This window comes from Danio rerio, chromosome 1 (assembly GCF_052040795.2).
Source record: "Danio rerio strain M-AB ecotype USA chromosome 1, GRCz13ab, whole genome shotgun sequence".
Classification (NCBI taxonomy): Eukaryota; Metazoa; Chordata; class Actinopteri; order Cypriniformes; family Danionidae; genus Danio; species Danio rerio.
Genome location: NC_141021.1, coordinates 22,626,386 through 22,648,756, shown reverse-complemented (window position 1 = coordinate 22,648,756; position 22,371 = coordinate 22,626,386). Strand labels below are relative to the sequence as shown.

General features: G+C 34.3%; 2 protein-coding genes across 3 annotated transcripts; one reads left to right on the top strand and one right to left on the bottom strand.

Annotated features, from left to right (window-relative positions):
• Positions 1-1,825: 1,825 nt before the first annotated feature.
• Positions 1,826-10,132, top strand: tmem144a (transmembrane protein 144a). 2 transcript variants are annotated; one of them, NM_001003999.2, is given in 12 exon segments: positions 1,890-2,038; positions 2,125-2,268; positions 3,704-3,826; positions 3,954-4,053; positions 4,508-4,588; positions 5,130-5,208; positions 5,571-5,647; positions 6,588-6,706; positions 6,792-6,911; positions 7,007-7,104; positions 7,635-7,688; positions 9,229-10,111. In NM_001003999.2, coding segments are annotated over 12 exon segments (1,158 nt in total). In that variant the 5' UTR covers positions 1,890-1,959; the 3' UTR covers positions 9,313-10,111.
• A 597-nt stretch (positions 10,133-10,729) lies between these two features.
• Positions 10,730-14,112, bottom strand: med28 (mediator complex subunit 28). The gene is made up of 4 exons (NM_001007770.1): positions 13,938-14,112; positions 13,501-13,567; positions 12,432-12,544; positions 10,730-11,273 (listed from the first exon to the last, which is right to left on the bottom strand). Exons 1-4 carry the CDS (start codon positions 14,097-14,099, stop codon positions 11,076-11,078), a joined length of 540 nt encoding a protein of 179 aa, NP_001007771.1. The 5' UTR covers positions 14,100-14,112; the 3' UTR covers positions 10,730-11,075.
• Between the last annotated feature and the right edge of the window lie 8,259 nt (positions 14,113-22,371).

Below are 22,371 nucleotides of genomic sequence, written 5' to 3'. Positions count from 1 at the left end.
TGCATCACTCAGCGATGCAATATCAGACACAATGCACTCAATGGAGTGAGTGATGTCACTGTGACGAGTAGGGTTAGGGGTGGGGTTAGGTGAGCATATTGAAAAGCATTGGATGCAGCTCAGATTGCACTGCATCAAGACCCCTCTAGTGTGTGCGTGCACTGTAACGTCATTGTGTTTGACTTATTGAAACTCCACAACAAATGCATCAAATGCTCATTGGTAAAGTACTTACAGTAGGATTTCTCACAAACGTTTCGTGAGATCTGCTTCCTTCTTGCCTGTCTGTTGTCTGAGGCAGACAAGGGCGGAGGAACACTGACAGGCACGTGAAATCGGTGGGCGTGAAGGACTAGCCTTAAAGGCACAGTTCACAAAAAACGATATGTGATCGGTCAGAACTATAAAATAGATACTTTTGAAAGGTATAAGAATAATCTGATGAGTGTGTTGAGCTGAAACTTTTCAAACACATTCTGGAGACACAAAAGACTTATATTAAATCTGGAAAAAGGGGTAAAATAGGTGCCCTTTAAATGAACACAACTGTCTCTAAAGCCTTAAAGTCTGATCATTTGTATTTGAACTCTTCAATTTAATAAGTTTTATTAGATTAAGTAATTTGAGAAGTTCATCAGTCATCAGATTATACCGATTGCTGGCAGCTGTCTGTCATCAGGTTAGACCACACTTACTGCTGCACCTCTGCCAAAGCTCTAAGACCCAGAGCTGTGAAGATCTGCCACCAGAAGAATGCTGCTGTCCTTCCCGACATCTGTCCAGCAGCCTTAGTCTCTGCAGTGGAAGTGTGACCCGTTACTCTGTGTCAGCAGGAAGAGCCCCTCTCCATATAAATGTAACTCTAGTGTACCATAGCCTTCATAAACGTCTGGTGAGATGATATTTATTCCCTAATTATTTTATATTTTTTTAATTATTGCAGTTCCTTTTACAATCAGTAAAAAAACCTTAACATGTTCACTTGAATGCAAGAGGAGCCTTATAGATTTTTTAACAGATATCCAAATGAGAATCTAATTACCAACAATTATATAATTTGATTGGGTGGACCAACTGTCAGATTGAGTGGGCCAGTGCAACCTTTGACCTTAAAGGGATTGTTCACCCAAAAATTAATATTAAGTCATCATTTACTTGCCCTTTAATAGTTTCAAACCTGTTTGACTTTCTTTCTTATGGTGAACACAAAAGATGAGGTTTTGAAGAAAGCCTGTAACTGTTACTATTGACCTGATAGATAGACATGGATGGATGGATGGATGGATGGAGGGATGGATGGATGGAGGGATTGATTGATAGATAGACAGACAGACGGACGGACGGACGGACGGACGGACGGACGGACAGACAGACAGACAGACAGACAGACAGACAGACAGACAGACAGATAGATAGATAGATAGATAGATAGATAGATAGATAGATAGATAGATAGATAGATAGATAGATAGATAGATAGATAGAAGCTATTTGTTTTTCTTTTATGGTTACACGTTTTTAGCTTTGTTCAAAATATCAATATGTCAAGTTTTCTTTTTTTGTGCTTAACATAAGAAAGAAATAAATGTTTGGAACCACTTGATATACAGTAGTGAGTAAATTTTCATTTTTGGGTGAACTATCCCTAGCTGCCAGTTGCCACTGCAACACAAACATATTGTAAATACAATGTTACAATAGTTATTTTTCAAGCTCGTCCAACAGTCAGCAAAATAGTTTCCTCCTAAAACCCTGCATGTCAGTAATCATGACTCTTAATCACGTGACCCAATGTTTAACACACGCGTGCCACAATCATGTGATCATAATCGTCAGCTGACACGGAAGTCAAGTCACTTATTCAAAGAGCAGCTCTCGCCTCAATATACTTTATTACGTCGATTTATGCATGAAAGTAGCTTTTATTAATGTCTGTTTTAATTTTTATGTGTGTCTAGTATGAATCCTTACGTGACCGCGTTTATCGTGGCTCTCATCTGCGCGCTCTCCACCGGCGCCGCGCAACACCTGGAAAAAGGTAATAAACACAAAAACCCATTAAACTAAACTGAGACATTTGAAGTGCTGTCTGATTTATTTATTAAAACTTTAATTGTGATGCAGAAAATTGGCTGTCACACCGTCCAATTGAGTCCAACAGCACATCCAACTCCTCCGACCTGACTTATGGATTCATATCCTGCGCAGTGTCTGCGGTCTTCTTCGGTAGCAACTTTGTACCGGTGAAAAAGATTGAGACTGGGGATGGTCAGTCATTTTTTTCTTTTTGGTTTTGCACACTTTTGCCTCCTTTTAGGCTTTTTTAAAATGTCACAGTAAAGGTTTATTGTACTACAAAGTGTCAACAGAAGAAAATGCAAAGTAATATTTTAGCAAAAGGGTAAGCACAAATAAGACTTATTCATTTTCATTGTATGGAGCAAAGATGGAATAAAAGTAAAAGGTGACAGTCCCTGATAATCACATTTTTGACAATTGTTTCATAGTAGGCTATTTGTGCTTCATGTGTAGTAGTAACTTGAAATTTAGCAACCTGGCAACTCCAGTAATTAATAAATCGTTTAAAATTCTGTCTTGGAACTTTTTAAAAAATGTAATCGTAAATGTACTTAACTATATGAGCTCTTACAGAAATCAACATGGGTATATTGCTTACTTTTAATAACTTCAATCCTAACTGCCATTAAACAGACTTTATGGCATAGTTAATATTTTAGGTGCTCTTGGCATGTTTTTGTTTGTAAAGGTAGCTTTAACGTTTATTAAAATAATTACAGTATTATTGTAGACCATAAATATTGCTGTGTTACTTTGAAAGTGTTGCGACGTCTCGTATTCCACAGGAAATAAATAAATATATATATATATATATATATATATATATATATATATATATATATATATATATATATATAAATATAATAATGTATTTATCAATTCAGTTCTAATAACTTAAATTTGGGTCTTTTACATGTCATGGACACACAAAAATGATTATTCACATGCACCTATTTTTTATGTAAAAAACACATTAGTGTTGTTAAAATTAAATTATGTGGAAAATAATTAGTTTTTATTTTTATATATGCAATGTTATTAACTATGCACTGTTATTAACATGTAAATCTACTTATATTTATTATAACCAACTCATTTTCCCAGTACTGGGTTATGGTTGAAAGGGCATCCGCTGCCTAAAACATATGCTGAAATAGTTGGCGGCTTATTCCACTGTGGCAACCTCTAAGAAATCAGAGACTAAGCCAAAGGAAAATTAATGAATGATCAACAGTTAATTTAATGTTTTAAATTGTTTTATTTCAATCTAGAATGTTGTGTTTGTTAATTCACTGTTAATAAAAACATTCATGAATTGAAATCAAATGCATTAATCTAAGCCCCAGTTTTAAGTGCATGCATTAAGCCCCAGTTTGACAACCCAAGTATAAACATACATAGATGGTTTTGGTGTTGTTTGTTTTTTGTTATTCCCTTAACAGTTATTACCAATTAATTATGGAAAATTTGAAAACCACCAATTTTTTACATGGGTCTTTATAGAGGATCTAACTTAAGGTGATGGTTTTCTTGAAATATTAAATTAAATTTCTGCTTTGAGAACAGGCCAAAGAGAAGTCGTTTGCTTAAAATGTTCAGTTAACTCTACTGTCTATACATGTAGGTATGTTTTTCCAGTGGATCCTATGTGCTGCTATATGGACAGTCTCCCTTGTGGTGAACATCATTCTGAACAGTCCTAAGTTTTGGCCTCTTGTTATGCTGGGAGGAGCTATTTGGGCAACTGGTAATAACCAATTATATAATATGCACTTAATATAGCATTTAATAATTACTGCTTGAGAAATAGAACGTATGCACCTGACATACAATCCGTTTTACTTATGTGTCATTGTGTTTGTGTGTCCCTGTAGGAAATATAACAGTAGTTCCTATTGTAAAGACTATTGGACTTGGTCTTGGTCTTCTTATATGGGCTTCATTTAATCTGCTGTTGGGTTGGGCCAGCTCACGGTAAGCAACATTTGCTTTCAGATTGCACTGGAAGAATTAAATCATGTATTATTTTATAATGCTTTTGAACCATGCTGGCAAAATGAATCACAATTTTCAAAAATGTTAATTGTAATAATTAAAGTTTTGGTTAATTTCAAAATAAAGTATATGTTGTTGGAATCAGACAATAAAATAACTGAGCTACAGCAAAGTTGATGTTGAAGAACATCTAGTTACAGTTTTCTAACGGTTTCAATATAAAATCAACATGCGAGGATCTAGTAATGTGTACCTAAATGATGTAACATACTGAAGTTTTTGTGTTTACTTGTACATGTCTATATGTGTGCGTGTGTTTATGTTCTTATACCCAAACTATACATTTTTTCCCAATATTTGCATTTGTGTGTATTGCAAATGTTTTAATAACTTGGGCTCAGGAACTCACATTGACTCTTTGCTGATGGTTCAGGTTTGGCTGGTTCGGTATTGGTGCTGAAACTGTTTCCAAACCAGTGCTGAACTACTGTGGAGCAGGTGTATGTTTATTTAGGTAAATGTGCACAGACTGACATTCAAAGTTAATAGTACAGGAAAATGCTGTTTTACTTTTAGGAATACTTTTGAGAATATACAAGATGTGTACACTGAATGTGACAAAATGAAAGAATTTTATGTTATTTACCATATGTGAAACTGAAATCTAATCTGAAATAGATTTATATATATATATATATATATATATATATATAAATGTTTTATTTTTCTAAATGAATAAGTAAATGTTTAGTCATCAGTTAGTGAATTACGAAACTGTTATTGTCATGTAATATGTTCTTATCTATATTGATATTGCCATGAAATAGCTATAAGTTGCTGATGTGGCAATAAACAAACAAACAAACATGATAAAAGGATAATTGAGGACATTATTTGTCTGTCAGAAATGTGCTTTTTGCAACATTTCCAGTTAATAGCAAATTGACTCATTATTATGGCTACTATTATATTTAGTTTCATTCATATCTGGTGTTAAATCTTATAATTATAAATAATATCTGATCTTTTTTTCTTCTCTGTATATGTGTCTACAGTGCCATTGTATTTTTCTTTGTGAAGACCGATGTTCAAAGATCAACAACATCTGAAGAAACACCGCTACTAATAGACCATGTATGTTTACCCGTTTTAAATGCTGTAGATCACAGGTGTCAAACTCAGTTCCAAAAGGGCCACAGCTCTGCACAGTTTAGTTCCAACCCTAATTAAACACACCTGATCAAACTAATTGAGTCCTTCAGGCTTGTTTGAAACCTACAGGTAAGTGTGTTGGAGCAGGGTTGGAACTAAACTTTGCAGGGCTTCGGCCCTTTTGTAACTGAGTTTGACACCCCTGCTGTAGATGAAATCTAATGTAAAGAGCCCTTTAAAAATTGACATCGTATACAGGAAATATTTTATCCTCAATTGTAATAGTTCTCCAAGATTTCCTTTTTGAACAATGGTTTAACCAATAAAATAAATTTCTCCTGAAGGTAGTCAACGCAGAATCTGTGGTGGCAACAGATGATTCTTGGGTGGATGCATTAAGCCCACGCATGAAACGTTTCGTGTATGTACACATCACACTTAAATACTGGTTAAATGATTTAATTTATGAACATTGTATCAATGCCGTGGGACAAAGGAATTATTAAAATGTTTTTAGGTGTAATAGCAATTTGCGACAATACTGCCAGGGATGGGATGAGAACAAACCGAAATAAACAGGAGCTGTAAATACCCTGCTACTTGTAATTGAAGATAAAATAACAAAATGAAGCATTATAATTCCTTTATAAATTTAAAAAAACTTGTTAACAAGCTTTATTTTAATTGAAATAAAAGAAAAACAAATAAAAGACAACCAAAATGAATGTACAAACAAACAAACATAACTGAAAAAGCAATGTTTTAGCCTAAATCTAGAGATGTACAGTATTTGTTAATAAAAATCAAATCATTAAGCATCTTCATACAGGCTAGCTTTTCATTTACATTTTCTTTGTTGATAATATGGGCTTAGTAATAGATGTATTTATTTAGACCTATTAATGAATGTGAATTCAACAGCTTGCCAAAAGATTTTTATTTTCGAAGGGCCTGTGTTGTGCAAGTTTACCATAGGCCACAAATAGCCTAGCCTACTAAATTGATGATTTCATTTTAGAAATAAATACTTTTTTTTTTTTTAAGTCTTTATTAATGTACACAAATAAAAAAAAGAATAATTAAACAGGCCAAAATAATTCTTTATTTAAAGACTATAGGCCCATCGTTCAAGTTTACCATAGAATGACGGTTTGTTTAGAAATTTGCCATATGAATATTCTGTTTTCATTTTATATCTGTACATGTTTTTATACAGCATCAAAATCTACATTTTAAGAGTAAATGTTTGTGTACGTTTTGTACAATCTCTGAATACAATACAATTAATAAAAATATAATCTCCACACTAATACAATATGTAATAGAATAATGCATTTATAAATATCTGTTATGTGTTGCAGTGGATCATTCCTTGCTGTTGTAGCTGGACTGCTGTACGGATCATCTTTTGTTCCAGTTCTGTACATAAAAAATCATGCATCAGATCCAGACAGCCCATACAATGGGGCTAGCCAATTTGGTACATTTAGATTTAATTGAATTCAGCATTGGTTGAATTAATTAAATATGAACTATAATGAAATTTGTGTATGTCTATCTTGTAGATCTGGACTACGTATTTGCACAATATAGTGGGATTTTCCTTGCTAGTACCGTGTATTTTCTTCTGTACTGTGCCATCAAAAGAAACAAGCCTCAGGTGTTTCCTAAAGCAGTTCTGCCAGGTAACGCCATCACTATCCCTGGAGTTGTTTATCTGCTTTCTTTTCCTCATACCTCTGTATTCTTGATGCTATTTTGTGCATGATTTCCTGTGTAGGATTCCTTTCTGGCATCATGTGGGGTGTTGCTACGTGCTGCTGGTTTCTGGCCAACCACTATCTCAGTGCTGTAGTGAGCTTCCCCATTATCACCACTGTGAGTGGCAGATCTTTAAACATACAGCTGTGGAAAAGAGACCGTTTGAAAGTTCTCAGTTTCTCTTAATTAGTGATTTAAAGTTATAATTTGAGTAAAACAATGTTAGTTTTATTATGTAAACTCATGACACTGATGACGTTTCATAAAATAAAAATTGCTTTATTTATATAAAAACATTTTACATAAAATTTGGCATATTTTCAGCCGTTTAAACTAATTTAAGAAAAAAAAACAATATTATTATTTTAACAACATTATAACTTATTTAACTAATAATTTTACTTGCAATAAAAACAATATTTGGTAAATTAACCCTGATTTTCAGTTACAACAAATAAAAGCATTTGTTATTTTGACCAATTGCCATTTTCTTTATTAAAAAGGAAATGTTCTAATAAAACTTTTTCGACTAAATGTTTTTTTCTCAAGTCCATATGTAATGAATTCAATAATTTCTGACAAACTGAGAATTTTCAAGTGATCTCTTAATTTTTTCAATAATATGTAACATGTTTGACTCTTTTCAGGTTCCTGGACTGATTGCAGCTCTTTGGGGTGTTCTGGTGTTCAAGGAAGTGAAGGTAAACACTTATGTGTATGATAGGGGTGTAACAGTACATTTAGTCATTTGGCAGGCATTTTTGTCCAAAGCGACTTACAGTTGAGGAGATATTTACCAAATCAACACGAAGCAGTAGTAGTACGCAGAGGAAGTTGAAATTGTACAAATCTTTATGTTTGGTGTTTACTTGTTACTCATCTTCATGTCGTTTCCATCCCAAGATTTTGGTTTCTCTTTGGAACAGAAATATTAAGATGTATATAAATGAAATCTGAGAGCTCCCTCATCCTTTATAGATAGAAATGGTCTTTAGATGTTCGAAAAGGAATCAAAATATTGTCAAACTACTCTGTGACACCAGTTGTAACAATATGAGGCTACATCATGAACGATTTTTGTGTGCCAATAACCTATTAAAAATTGAATGTCATAGGAGCATTGCTGTTGATCGAGGATGAGGGAGCTCTCAGATATAATCTAAAATATTTTAATTTGTGTACTGATAATAAACCAAGGTCTCGGGACTGAAACAACACCCTCAGTTTGTAACAGGATTTTTATTTTTGGGTGAACTAATCTTTTAATCTAAAACTAAAACACAAAAATACCATAATGTATTTAAGAAACAAGCGGAATGAATGTACTTTTTTTTATCTGATAAACAATGTTAAAATCAATGTTATTCTCCTTTGAAAATGTGTGTTCCATGTCAGACCGTCTGTCTTTGTTTTGGTCTGAGTAACTCTTCCAGTTTATGCAATTATATTTCAGCATCCTATTTAGCCATGTTGGGAAAACAGTGTATATTATTTCAGCCAAAAAGTCTCTCAGTTTATCCAGGCACGGTTGAAGATGTAACCCCTGGAAGACTGTAGCAGCCTTGGAAATGCCTCAGATTCAGAGTTATAAAAGTCTAAAAATGTTTTTAATTGGCAAACAATACAACTATTACTAACAAAATATGAACTGAGCAGCTTAGTGTAAGGCATGATTGTCTGGCACAAATGCTGCTACTATTTGCGTCATCAATCTGGAAACCTCTGTGCATGTCAAGTCATCGTTGGAGGGGTTGGCTGACCAAAAAAAAAACCCTCTTCGATATTTTGAATTTGGATTGCAATACCTAGTTCAACCACTATGTATTCAATTCTGCATAATGCACCTTTAAATCCCACGACTATGCTCTAGGAAACTATTAAACTACCCATCAGTTTGTCTCTATACAGTCATTTGTAAAATCAATCTACCTCCAATATATTACATTATTTAGAAAATGTTTTTTTTTCTTTGTAATCTCTAACAAATATTGCTTACAAGCTTTTGACACCTCTCTACTGAAATCTTGGCCCATTTCTTGCTAGAAAAAACTTCCATGTGATAATCAGGTTTAAAAACTACAACTTATTTTAACAACAACGTGTGACTAGATTTGAATGTAGTTTTTGGGGCATTTTTATGTACTGTTACACCCCTTCTATGGTGGATGATTTCCAATTCCTCAAAGCATCAATTGCTTTTATGTAACTCTGCATCTCATCCTCTTTTCCTTTCTCCCTCAGGGTTGCCGAAATTACATTGTCCTCATTTTTGCGTTCTGTCTGGTTCTATCTGGGGCATTAATGACTGCATTTTCAAAGATCTAAATCTTTTAAGGGCAAGAAATGCACAGAACACATTTTATTCTAGTTTTTCTTTTAAACCATATTTTAATAACTTTTGAAAGCTGCAAATTGGAAATGTATTTTGTGGTTATTACAGGTAATACAGCTACAAGCTGAAACATACTGAAGAAAACAATATTGTATTTATCAGAAAGGGATGTGGTCCTTTAACTTGAAATGTTACTGCAACAGCAATATTCGCACATGTTCTGTTTATGTTATTGGGAACCTAGTTCCCTGTATTTTAATTTTATTTGCAATAGCACACTTTTTTCTGTGTTTACACTATAATAGACCTCACTGTACTTTTGCATATAATGGTTAGTGGTTTCTATTATACAGTAAGATTCAGTGGATCTTATTTCACAGGACTTAATACATTTTTGAAGAAGAATATGAAGTCTATTTTAATTTTTGTATTTAATTTAATGCACTGTTTTTCTTGGTAAAAATGTTGTCCTTTTGACCCACTTTTTTGTATTTCTAATTATTCTGAATGGAAATTCATAGCACTGTAGAAGCATTTTTACTGTAATAACATTACAGTACAGTTTAGTTTTAAAGTTTCAGCACTATATAATAATTATTATTTTTTCTTTCTGAATTTCTGAAACTGTATATAATATTAGAGGTAAATGTCTTGAGTTTCTCCATGAAAAAAATTTAGAAAATCTTGTGGTTTTTTTCATTATTGCTGCCAAAATGTCAAAGGCCTTTGTTTTATAATTGATACATTTTTTTGTACTTTTTTCTAAAAGGGAAATAAAGGGCCCTATAATACACCAGTGGCAATAAGGTGCAAGATGTGTTTCTATGACGTGTTGCTATTTTTATTTTTTTTACCATAATGTTCCCGTTTTCCGCCACGTTATTTAAATAGCAAATCCATTTGCGTTACTTTGTGGACTCATGGTTGTTCTGGTCTATATAAGAGGTGTGTTAAGGCACATTGCTGGTACGTTGCTATTTTGAGAAACTAAAATAGACTGCACAAGAGACCAGCTGAGAGCAGGTCTAAAGTCCAGAAGATGAGACTCTGATTGGTTTATTCTCAAAATACACCTATAACTCATTAAGAGAATAAGCTCAACCTTGTTAGACTATGTGCTGCAGCGCAGATCATATTTCTTCATCCTTAAAATAGCAAAAGTGGATTCTGACACACCCTAAATGCTTTTGCACCCTGCGCTTTGGACTTTGCATCTAGATTGTTAAAATAGAGCCCAAATACTCAAATACAAGAGTGAGCGAATCGGTGTGTAGTTGGATGAAACTGATCAGTTGTGCTTATATCAATAGAAAAATGTATGAATAGTAAAGTATCAAGCACTGGATATAAATAAGAAACACATATGCCAGATCCAAGAAGACCAAAGAGAACTTTAAAAAAATCTGAAAATGTATGACAAAATGTTTATTTTTAACTGTACAAAAAAATAATAATAAAATTGTAAAATATAAACAAAAAATTATCCCACCTAATTCAGATCAATATAACTCCTCAACAGAACATTTTCTTAGCTAACTAATGCATTCTTAAGTTTTCTTATGAAGAAATATAAAATAACTTTGATTTCTTCAAAACCTAACACTTTCATAAGGGAAAAGTTGTAATAATGTTATTTAGTAGCTCTTGAAGCACACTGTAACATACCAAGGGCTTCCTGTACCATTTGCTGGGAGGGAGAGGAAAAAGTGTCCCATTGAGCACCATCTAAAGCAGGTTTTGGATCTCTGTAAATACACTAGTTGGGTTTCATTGGAGCGGGGAGGTTGGCTGAAGCCTGCTCTAGGAAGGCCAGAGGACCCTGTGGCAGTTCTGTGGGCTTCTTGTGCTGAACGTTGATGTCTTCCAATACCTGCTGCCAATGATGGATCTTGGCGAGGTGTTTCTGAATTAGCATCTCTTTCCTCTGGAGTTCATTCTTTAGTTCTGATGCATCCTGGGAGATTTAACAGAACATACATTTTAGTACACATTTCTGATTGATTGAGTTTTGAAATGTTTTGCAAACAGACTCAAGATATGTTTTGATCCAATCTGTTTTAAAGCCTGTGTCTTTTCCATTTCACTAGCATGCATTATTATTCCTCAGCTAAACAATTAATCCATGAAAGTTAATCCCCGTTTGCTTCTGCAGTTAAAGTGGTGGTCCTTAAATGTTTATGACAGTTTGATGACTTCAGCCACAGTGTTCTTAGCAACGCCCCAAACCGCCAGTTCGCTATGAGGGAACAATGTGCAAAAAGAAAGCCCAGCCCCCTACTCATTATTTCATTTCAGTTCAGTTGGAGAGAGTTTTAAATTTATTGCCATGTCAGCTTCTCTGGCTACTTTATGGCAAAACCAGGTCAAATTTATACATTTTCTATAATAGTAAAAAAATAAAAACTAATGATAACATTAAAAAGACATAAACTGCAATAAATAATACATAAGATAAAAATCTAAAGCACTTTAAGGTTTACTTTTGATAAAAAGTCTACCAAATTTGAAGAATTTGCATTTAAAAATATTTCCTTTAAAATCTCCAGACCAAAACATTGACTGATAACATTAAAAATAGGGCATTCTAAAAGTATATGTATAACACTTTGCAATATTGACATTTTGGGGGAGCTTCTTCTTTAAATAACTGTCAATGCGCGAGTCTTGAGTGTCCGATACGGCATCTTGTGTTAACAACCCCATTAGATCTTAAAACAACTATCTGCTTTTCTTCCAACTAATAGCTGGATTCCAAAGAGTTAAATTTTTGAGCTCTATAGCCTTTTCTGTTTCCATTTAAAACACATCAACGTATTGAAATAAATCTCTTCACTCTGACTTTATAGTAAAATAATAGGAAAAGTAGCAAATATTTTGAGGAATTGTCATATATTGCATTAAAAAAGGTGTTTGAATTGTTTTATTTCTGTTTTTAATGTCAAACATTCCATTTCGAAGCTGTATCAAATGAAATAACAGGAACATAGTTTACTGTAATATGCTGTATAAAGTTGAAGATTAAGTAATTAAAATAGTTTTAAAAGTAGTTTTGGTTTAGATAATGCTGGATTGTATTTTCTTCTGTACATATGCTGTAAGTGCATAGGTATACCTCTTTTTCCACCTGTTCTGGTTTCTGTACAGAGAGCTGTAGTCTCTTCTGAAGAAAGAAACATTCAGTCTGTCTGGCCACATCCAGAAACTTCTGTATACACTGATCAACCCCTGAAATACACACACAAAATAAATAACTGTAAAAAAATATATTTTTTTTTTTAATGCACTGGTCGAGTTTTTGGGCAATATTTTTTCATAGCATCTTATTTCAGACTATTGGAAAGAAATGACTTCAAAATTACCAATTGTTTATTTGTGTCTAACGTTTAATTACAATCATTGTTGGGTAAGCTACTTCAAAAATGTAATTAATTACTAACTAGATAATTAAAAATGTATTTTAAATTTAAAGTCGGAAAAGTAACTTAAATGCTCACTATTTAAGTACTTGACTCAACCCTACTTAAAATCCCAAAAAATCTTACACATAGACGATATAAACTAAACATAATTCTGTACATTTGACCCAAACAGGATCTTTTAGATCCCAAAAATGGATCTTCGAATAATAAACATGTATCAAAACATTTACAAGCAATGACACAATATTTTATAAATACCATATATTTAAGGCATGTAAATTATATAAGTAACTAATTAAATTACCTAAAAATGAAAAGTAATCCCTTAACATTTTCAGTAGAAGAGTAATTACATTTAGACAGTTTGTAACTACACATCACACCGATTACAATACATATACATGTATAAAATTCATCTTGCTAGCTCTCACATTGTTTCCCACTGAAGATTTGGAGAGATCACAGGAAATGAGGAAGAATACAATGTTAAGATTTTTGTTCTGAATCATTGTGAAAAAGTTTTTTTTTTTTTTTTTTACCGAATTTTCATATTTAAACAACAATTCAGAAAATATGTTGTTCAAAAATGTATAAGTAATACTGCATTTAATGACAGCATGACATTAGCTAAATGGTCATCTGTGATGTTGTTGCGGATTACTGTAAACTGTAGTATTTGAATATAGTCCACTGGTATTGGTGTCCAATATCATAAAAATTAACACATTTTTGAAGCACAGACGAATAAAAACATCTCTTTACCAGTTCGAATTTCTTCCTGGTCAGTTCCATTGACATAGTCTTGGCTGACAAGAGATGCAAAACACGCCTGGCAGAATTAAAAACACACATTAAATTACATTATAACACACAATATTATTCAGTTACACCGTAGATTATACAAAAGAACATAGGATTATAGTGAAAAAATAAACTAACTCGCCCCATTAACGGTCTAACGGTTATATCATTTCTTCAACAGCCAAGTAAATAACGTTAATTTATTAATCGCGTACATAAAACTCATACGTGTGTATATATATATATATATATATATATATATATATATATATATATATATATATATATATATATATATATATATATATATATGTTTAAACAAACATTAACAAAGGTTTAGTGTGACTGCAGTTGCACCAATGTTATGTTAGCAGAAAAAGTTTACGTGAGCTCTTTACCTCGAAAGAAGCTTCCAGCTCATCCACTAAAGTGTTATTCGCCCCTCTGTTACCGGGAGTACCAGTGAGGAGCCCTGGCTGACCTGGACCACCCGGACCCGGAGGTGGAAGAGATCCAGGAGGCTGCTGACCGGGGAACATTCCGCACATGGACGACGCCATTTTCCCTAACAACAAGCTCTTTTCCTCGTGTGCGGCAAAGCACTCTTTCCAAATGTGAAGTGCCGCCATCTGTTGTACAATGCGTGCAATGAAAGTCATGTAGGCCCAGGTTTGTGCCAGTTTATCATCTAATAGCGAAATAATGTGTTTAATTAAACAGATTTGTTTATAGAGCCATTTTGATTTTCTCAGAATTAATAATATAGCCAATGCTAATACATAATTAACAGACCCAGTGGCAGTTCTAGACCAGAGTAACCTAGGGAGGGCATACATCACAACATGCATTCATGTTCATACATTGTGATCATACATCACAAACCACATCTTTTTACAATTATTCGAAGTCATATTTTTCATGCATCACTCTGCAGTCTTCATAAACCAGCTAATTAAAAAACTACTCAAAATCCTCTATGTATAATCTTCCATGTTATTTATTTAACAAGTAACTTTGTGTGTGAATGAGTGTGTACCATTGTGATGTTGTGGTTGCAGCTGGAAGGGCATCTTCTGCGTAAAACATATGCTGGATAAGTTGGCGGTTCATTTCGCTGTGGCGATCTCTAATTGATAAAGAGACTAAGCCGAAAAGAAAATTAACGAATGATTGAAATTGGTCATAGTGTATGAGAGTGAATGTGAGTGTGTGTTTCATAGTACTGGGTTGCATCTGTAGGGGCATCCGCTGCTTAAAACATGCTGTAATAGTTGGCAGTTTGACAAGAAAGAAAGAAAGAAAGAAAGAAAGAAAGAAAGAAAGAAAGAAAGAAAGAAAGAAAGAAAGAAAGAAAGAAAGAAAGAAAGAAAGAAAGAAAGAAAGAAAGAAAGAAAGAATAGCCTACGTTTCCAGTTGAGGTGAATTGTTGAAGCAGGTGAACTCTCAGAAGCAGCTGAAATTCTCTCATGGTCAAAAAAAGTAACTGTACTTCACACTGGATTTTGGAGCTGAATCATCTGTCATACTGTCAGAGCCGGCCCAAGGCATAAGCGAACTAAGCGGCTGCTTAGGGCCCCGTGGCCACCAGTGCAACTTGTGCTCAAACTTTTTAACTCCGCCAAAATATATAAAGGTATCAATATGGCATGAACATTTAATTAGAAGGGCCTTGCGTTTATTTGACTCTTACATACCTTGTCAAAGTCTTGTAGAAGGTATTTTGGCAAAAAAAATATTAGGGGAATTAAAAAACTTAAATAGATGAGTAAATAACTAACTAATGTTCTCCACTGGTGAAAACATAGGTGCTCAGAGGAGTCTGTGCTCACCTCTCAGAGCATTCTGATCAGTTGAAAAAATAGTGGGAATACATTTTTTTTTTTATTAAAAATAAACCAGGGCTAAGCATAAAATGTTCCATGTTTACATAAAATAGTTGCTCAAGTTGTAATAAGTGTTTTAAGTTTACAGAAAATTAGAAAGCAATAAAATACTATTTTGGCAGTTTTTTTCTGAAATGCATATTCCACTAAATTGAGATTCTGCTGCTGTGATAGAGATGTGCTCTCTTCAGTCATAAACTCCTCTCTGCACATCAGCATTTTTAAGCTTGTTTGACAGATGTGCACTTGTTTTACATTGCTGCAATTCTATAAATGCGTGTTTCTAAAAGAAATTCATCACAATTTTTGATGCATTTTCCCCCTTCATTTACCAAAATTGTGATATATTGTGGCTGGTTTTCTTGTGATCTATCAATATATCGCAGAATCATTGATATTGTGTTTGAAGCAGCAGTGCCCGGAACAGCAGCAAAATGCATTTTTAATGAACGGTGGCGATTAAAAAAAAAACCTTCTGATTTATACAATTGACAGTTGGTAAATACACTGCAAAAATGATTTTCTTTCTTATAGTTTTTGTGTGATTTTTAGTCCAAATATCTAAAAATTCTTAAACCAATAAGCATTTTTTAGAAGGATATTTAGTCAAAATAATGTGAATTTTTCATTAAAAAAAGCTCAGTCTGCCAATTAGGGTAAATAAAAATATTGTTTTAGGTTTAAAATAAGATTATTTTACTTATCTCATTGGCAGAATAATTTGTTTTACAAAAAAATTCATTTAATTTAGAATTATTTCTAAAAACTGAACAATTTTGGTACATATTTATTAATTTGATTGATATGCGAGTATGTCTAAAAAAATGCTTCCTGATTTAATTTGATTTTAATTTAAATAGATGTTTTAAGTTATTTGAACTACAAAATACAATATGATTTTTTTTTCAGTGTTATCATTTATATCCAATTTAAAAAAATGTATCTTTATTGTCATTATGTTTGACTGTTTGGCAGCGTCTTGAATAATAATAAAAATCAGTATGTTATTGGCTACTTCCAGCTGCTTTTGTTTCTGCCAGCCCATATTAATGTTTTGTATCTATTTATTTAGATTTGGGCAAGTAGTCATAAAAAGTTGGATCAATAGGAAGTTGTTTCTGCAGAATAATATTTAGAATTGTCTTAAAACATATATTTTATGATGTAAGCAACACAGCTAAAGCGAATAAAATCGATAATGTGTGTTTTAAATTTATAGTGTGCGAATTATCAAGGATTGACGATAATTTGTCATATTGTTTGCACCAAGGGGGCCCCAAATAAAATCCTGCTTAGGGCCCCCTGAAGGCTTGGGCCGGCCCTGCCCTGCTGTATGGTGATGAGACCCAAAGGTTATGTTTATATGATTATTTACTTTTTTAAGGAACTAAATTAATATATTATTCCTAAAAAACATTGGCACGGCACTGCCTTAAAATAGCCACAATCAGAGATGGACTGGGTTGGGCTTTTGTCTACCTGAGACCGCTCTAAGATTTCAGTCAGTTGAATGAGTTTAGAGGAGTGATTGTGTGTGTGTGTGTGTGTATGTGTGTGTGTGATCTTGTTGACTGTTGTGTGTTCAGCTAGAACCAGAGGGATTGGGTTCTGTCAGGAGCGCTGGGTCTCTCTCTGGTCCTCTCCTTCATTCTGGCTCCTCGTCAGTTCAGTGTTTTCACCTGAGCTGAGCTTGGAGCAGTTTTACTACCTGCTCTACAAAAAAGTGTGTTCATGACTTTACATGAAAAGTAGAATAATACAACAAGAAAATATAAGAGCATCAAGCAGCATAACGAGCTGTTTTTAACCTCTAGAAATTGATGTGAACCAGATCGGAAGTCTCCAGCCAAACAGATTCAGTAAAACTATTCATAGTTCATTGATTCTGTCTTTTTCATTTAATTTCTGTGATCCATGCATACTTTTGTCATTTGATAAAGGAATCTCAACTCTTTGTACTCCTTTAACCCAAAACATTAGTTTCCGGTGTTTTATTTTTAAATTTCTTCTTAATTTTACATTTGTTTGATTTCATATTTTGGTTTGATGTTACATTTAATGATGCTGATATTAATTCAGTCTACTTTTACTCCCCTTTATTAATCAAAAGTTTAGACACTTCACTGGTCATCATTACTGATCTGTGTGCGCCAGCTACTGGGAGAGAATGATTTAGCATTTTTATTCTGCAAAGTGTTTATAATGCCAAGCCAAGATTTGTTTCTAATTATGCATTTAATTCCTACTTTGAAATAATAAATCGACTTTAAATAAACAACGACTCAAGCTAGCTAATGGCCACTGTGTGGATCACTGTTACTGCAGTGGTTGCCAATAATAAATTTTTTTTTTTGCTATTGTTTCTAGCTTAATAAAGAAAAAACAAATTTGATTTCAGAATCGAATGAAATTGCTTATATTTATTGCTGAATAACAATGTCAGTTTTCTATTGGCCTCCTGGCAAAGTGAATGATTTCAGATTCTCTCCACATTTTTGCAGTTTATTCATTTAAAAATGAGGACTGGATGCTCAAAAATGTCACTCATTAAATCAATAACTAAACTATCAGATATTATAAATATAAGAGACTAGTTATTTTTCACTTTTAAGAGTATAAGAGTAGGCACTAAAGCCCAACCCCATTTCAAAATGTCTGGCCTCGCTCCTCATTAATAGTAGTAGTAATACAGTAGGCTATGAGTAATCTCTGGGTCAATACCAATTCTTTAATGAAAACTCTGAACTCAGATCTTATGCTCATGGCTACTCAGAGGTTTGAGAATACATCATTAAACTCTACCTTAATAGCCTCAAAAGAACTTTAGTGTGTCTACTTTCTGAACGAATCCTTGTTTTAAACAGCCCAGACAGCGCTGGCTTTACATCTTTGTTGAATGATTCAGTTGTTTGAGCGAATCCTCTCACTGGTTAGACATTACTACACCTGCTGGAAGATTTAGATTCTTATTTTGAGGATTATTTTCATTTTTAATCAAAATCACACTTTTTCATATTAAAATGCAAATTTTAAAGTGCAATAAACTCTATTCTTTGAAATAAAGGGAGAGTTCACACACAAAATAATGTCGTCATCATTTACACACTTTTGTGCCATTTAAATCTGTATCAATTTCTCTGTATTGTAGACTAGTTTTGGTAAATGTTTACTTACTTCTTTTCACATTTAACACAATAATGAACTGAAATCTTCTATCGGTTGTAATTTCTGAGTCAACTTTAAACATTGAAATAGAATTTTTGCAATAATTTGCATGAATTTAACTCAGGAACACCAATAATGACTTTTTAAGTGGTCACTTGTTCACTTGTCTTCAGCGCCGTAAGTATTACATGTTTGATGACACAATCTATTCATTTCATTCATGTGTTTTAGTGAAACTCGCCTATTTCAAGACACGGATAAGAGTTTCTTTAACAAAATGATTAAAAATATTCCTAAATTAAGGTAATTAATAAATATTTTGCCAATAAACATTTAATTTTAACCGTCTGCAAGATTTATTCTATTTTTTTTTAGTTTTAGTTTTTTATGTGTGTGTATGTGTGTGTGTGTGTGTGTGTGTGTGTGTGTGTGTGTGTGTGTGTGTGTGTGTGTGTGTGTGTGTGTGGTGTGAGTGTGTGTGTGTGGTGTGTGTGTGGTGTATGTGTGGTGTGTGTGTGTGTGTGTGTTGTGGTGTGTGTGTGTGTGTGTGTGTGTGTGTGTGTGTGTGTGTGTGTGTGTGTGTGTGTGTGTGTTGTGTGTGCGTGTGTGTGTGTGTGTGGTGTGGTGACAGGGGACATCTTCTATCTGGAGCATCAGGTCAATCTTCTGCTGTCCAGAATCAGGTGGTTTGTCTTGGTCAGGCATCTCAGCTGAGACCTGTCCAATATGGGTGACCCTACCGGTAGCTGTGAAGTACCAGTGGCGTAGCTCTCAGCATCACTGATGCACACAAGCCCTCACAGCACGTCAAGCTGCAAACCATGTGAGGGACCCTAACCTACCCTAACCCAACAGCCAACACTAACAACAACCACTAATGTGCCAAAAAACACTCAGAGGAGACCAGCAACACGCAAGAAACCGCCTAGAAAACCTCACTAACCGCATGCCAACATCCAAAAGAACCCAAGAGCCGAATATGAGCAGCACGGACAATCACCAAAACATCCAGCAATGTGATAAACTTGAATGAAAAGTTCAATTTGATTAATTGAAAACTTATTCTATAACTATATACAATATATACAGTATGTACATACGTGCCCATGATCCTTCATCTGGCACTAGGATGGCTCAGTGCCTGGGCCTCTTCCTCCGGGGCTCCTTGGGCAGTGGCTCCTTGCTAATGTCCACCTTGATCTGAGGGGGGACGCTGGACTCGGACCTGATCTCCGTGATGAGCACACGTCCATCAGGCTGCTCGGTCTCCAGCAGCGCAGGCCGGCCCAGCTTCTCCCACAGCCGCTGCTTTACCTCCAATCCTTTCTGAAGGGTGTATCGGCCAGCAGGCTTCTTCACTGTGGAGTCCATCACACTGCGGTAGATGCCCTGGTATTCCTCCACACTCCGGCCGTGGATGGACAGCGGCTCTTCCTGCAGACACTCACCCACTGGCGGGACTGGGGCTGCGGGACGAAGGGCAGGAAGGACAGCCGCGTTCTTGAGGTGTCGCTCCAGCAAGAAGTCCCTGAGGTGTCCGGGGAGAGTCCTGGTCCTCTGTGAGCGTCGCAGCGTCATCATCAACAACTCCAAAACAACTTTCCAAACTGATGTAACTCAGCCAAGGGGAGATTTGCTCAGAGTTGTGCAGCGGGATGATCAGAATCGATCACTCTATAGACAGTAGCGTGGATTTGTAAACCAACTCGTGTTGCCGTGGTGACAGAATGACGAGGGTCATTTAAATGTACACAATTTCACCCTTAAGTCAATTAGAGCAGCAGGAGCTGTATGTACACAACAGTTTTTTTGTCAAATGTTATTAAACACAGAACAGCTCTTAATAAATATTAGATATAATAATAGAGGGCCCATATACCCAGATAAATAAATAATGTCCCCGTTTTTCTTTATTATTTTCATCTTTGAACTTGAACATCGCGTCATACGTTTCCACGTCAGAACTCTGGTCACGTGTTTTAATTTATTGCAGTATAAAAAAAAATACAACGAGGCACAGTTCGACCATTTTCATCTACATTTACAGAACAGAGCACAAATACTAATCAAACCAATAATATAATAATAAAAATAACTAAAAACATAGAATAGACAAACAAACACAGACAAGGAATGACTCTACAGGCTCTTCTGTCCATTTAATTTGTTTCAATAAACTAAACAGTCTTCTTCCTTATGTTGATTGATTTTAAAACAACTATAAAGATTTACTGTGGTTTTGTTTTAAGACACTTTGCAGTTATCAATAAAATTTCACCTAAATGATGCAATACTAATTGAATATTACCATCTTCTCCTGATAAAACAAGGAAAATATCATTTATAGAAAATAGAGGGGCGGCGACAGCTGTACAAGCTTTCTGCACATATCATAATGTCAAATTTAGATCTTTTTAAGACCATTACATATTAAATTTAAGACTTGAATCACAAGATCAAAAACACGCAAACACATAAAGAGAAAACACAAACATCACAAAATTAGTGGCAAAATAAATTGAACAGTACTGAAGACAGGTTGGATGCATCATTGAACTACCGGAAAACAAACAAACAAACAAACATCTTACGGCTGATTTATACTTTCGCCTGGCACCGCATCGCGCAGCTCTGCTGACTAATCACACACCCCAAATGGACAAGGCTCTTGAAAACGACAAGTCAGACAGATACACTGAGAAGTAGGAAGTTTCCAGAACTATACATCACATCATTAATATAGTTCAAGATTTTTTAAACAAACTATTTCTCATGATTTTTTTAATAATGATTATAAAGATTTTTATAACCATTCAAGATTTTTAAAATGAAATGCATCATTCACTTTTGTTCATATCTCTGACAGTTTTACCAAATAAAGTTAAGTAATAATAACTACAGAAAATGGGTTGCTCTACAATTTTTTGCCAAAATTTTGCCATGGCCTTTTTTTTGGTTTTAACAAACTTATCCCTCAAGTTTTTCTAAACTTTTATAAAAACTTTCCTCCTTTCCCACTGCTGTTGCTGTCACGTTACGTGGACATTGGAAAAATAAGACCTGTGCAAAAATATTTAACCTAGAACAGCAAATTTAAGACTTTTTAAGGCCTAAAATTTCGATTTTTACATTTTTAGACTTTTTAGGACCCCGCAGAAACCCTGCTGCAGAGCCGGCCCAAGGCATAAGCGAACTAAGCGGCTGCTTAGGGCCCCGTGGCCACCAGTGCAACTTGTGCTCAAACTTTTTAACTCCGCCAAAATATATAAAGGTATCAATATGGCATGAACATTTAATTAGAAGGGCCTTGCGTTTATTTGACTCTTACATACCTTGTCAAAGTCTTGTAGAAGGTATTTTGGCAAAAAAAATATTAGGGGAATTAAAAAACTTAAATAGATGAGTAAATAACTAACTAATGTTCTCCACTGGTGAAAACATAGGTGCTCAGAGGAGTCTGTGCTCACCTCTCAGAGCATTCTGATCAGTTGAAAAAATAGTGGGAATACATTTTTTTATTAAAAATAAACCAGGGCTAAGCATAAAATGTTCCATGTTTACATAAAATAGTTGCTCAAGTTGTAATAAGTGTTTTAAGTTTACAGAAAATTAGAAAGCAATAAAATACTATTTTGGCAGTTTTTTTCTTAAATGCATATTCCACTAAATTGAGATTCTGCTGCTGTGATAGAGATGTGCTCTCTTCAGTCATAAACTCCTCTCTGCACATCAGCATTTTTAAGCTTGTTTGACAGATGTGCACTTGTTTTACATTGTTGCAATT

Coding starts and splice junctions, on each gene's coding strand:
- med28 (NM_001007770.1), bottom strand. CDS start 14,099: ATGGCGTCGTCCATGTGCGGAATGTTCCCCGGTCAGCAGCCTCCTGGA. Junction 13,568..13,937: donor AGCTGGAAGCTTCTTTCGAG/GTAAAGAGCTCA, acceptor TAATTCTGCCAG/GCGTGTTTTGCATCTCTTGT. Junction 12,545..13,500: donor CCAGGAAGAAATTCGAACTG/GTAAAGAGATGT, acceptor TGTGTATTTCAG/GGGTTGATCAGTGTATACAG.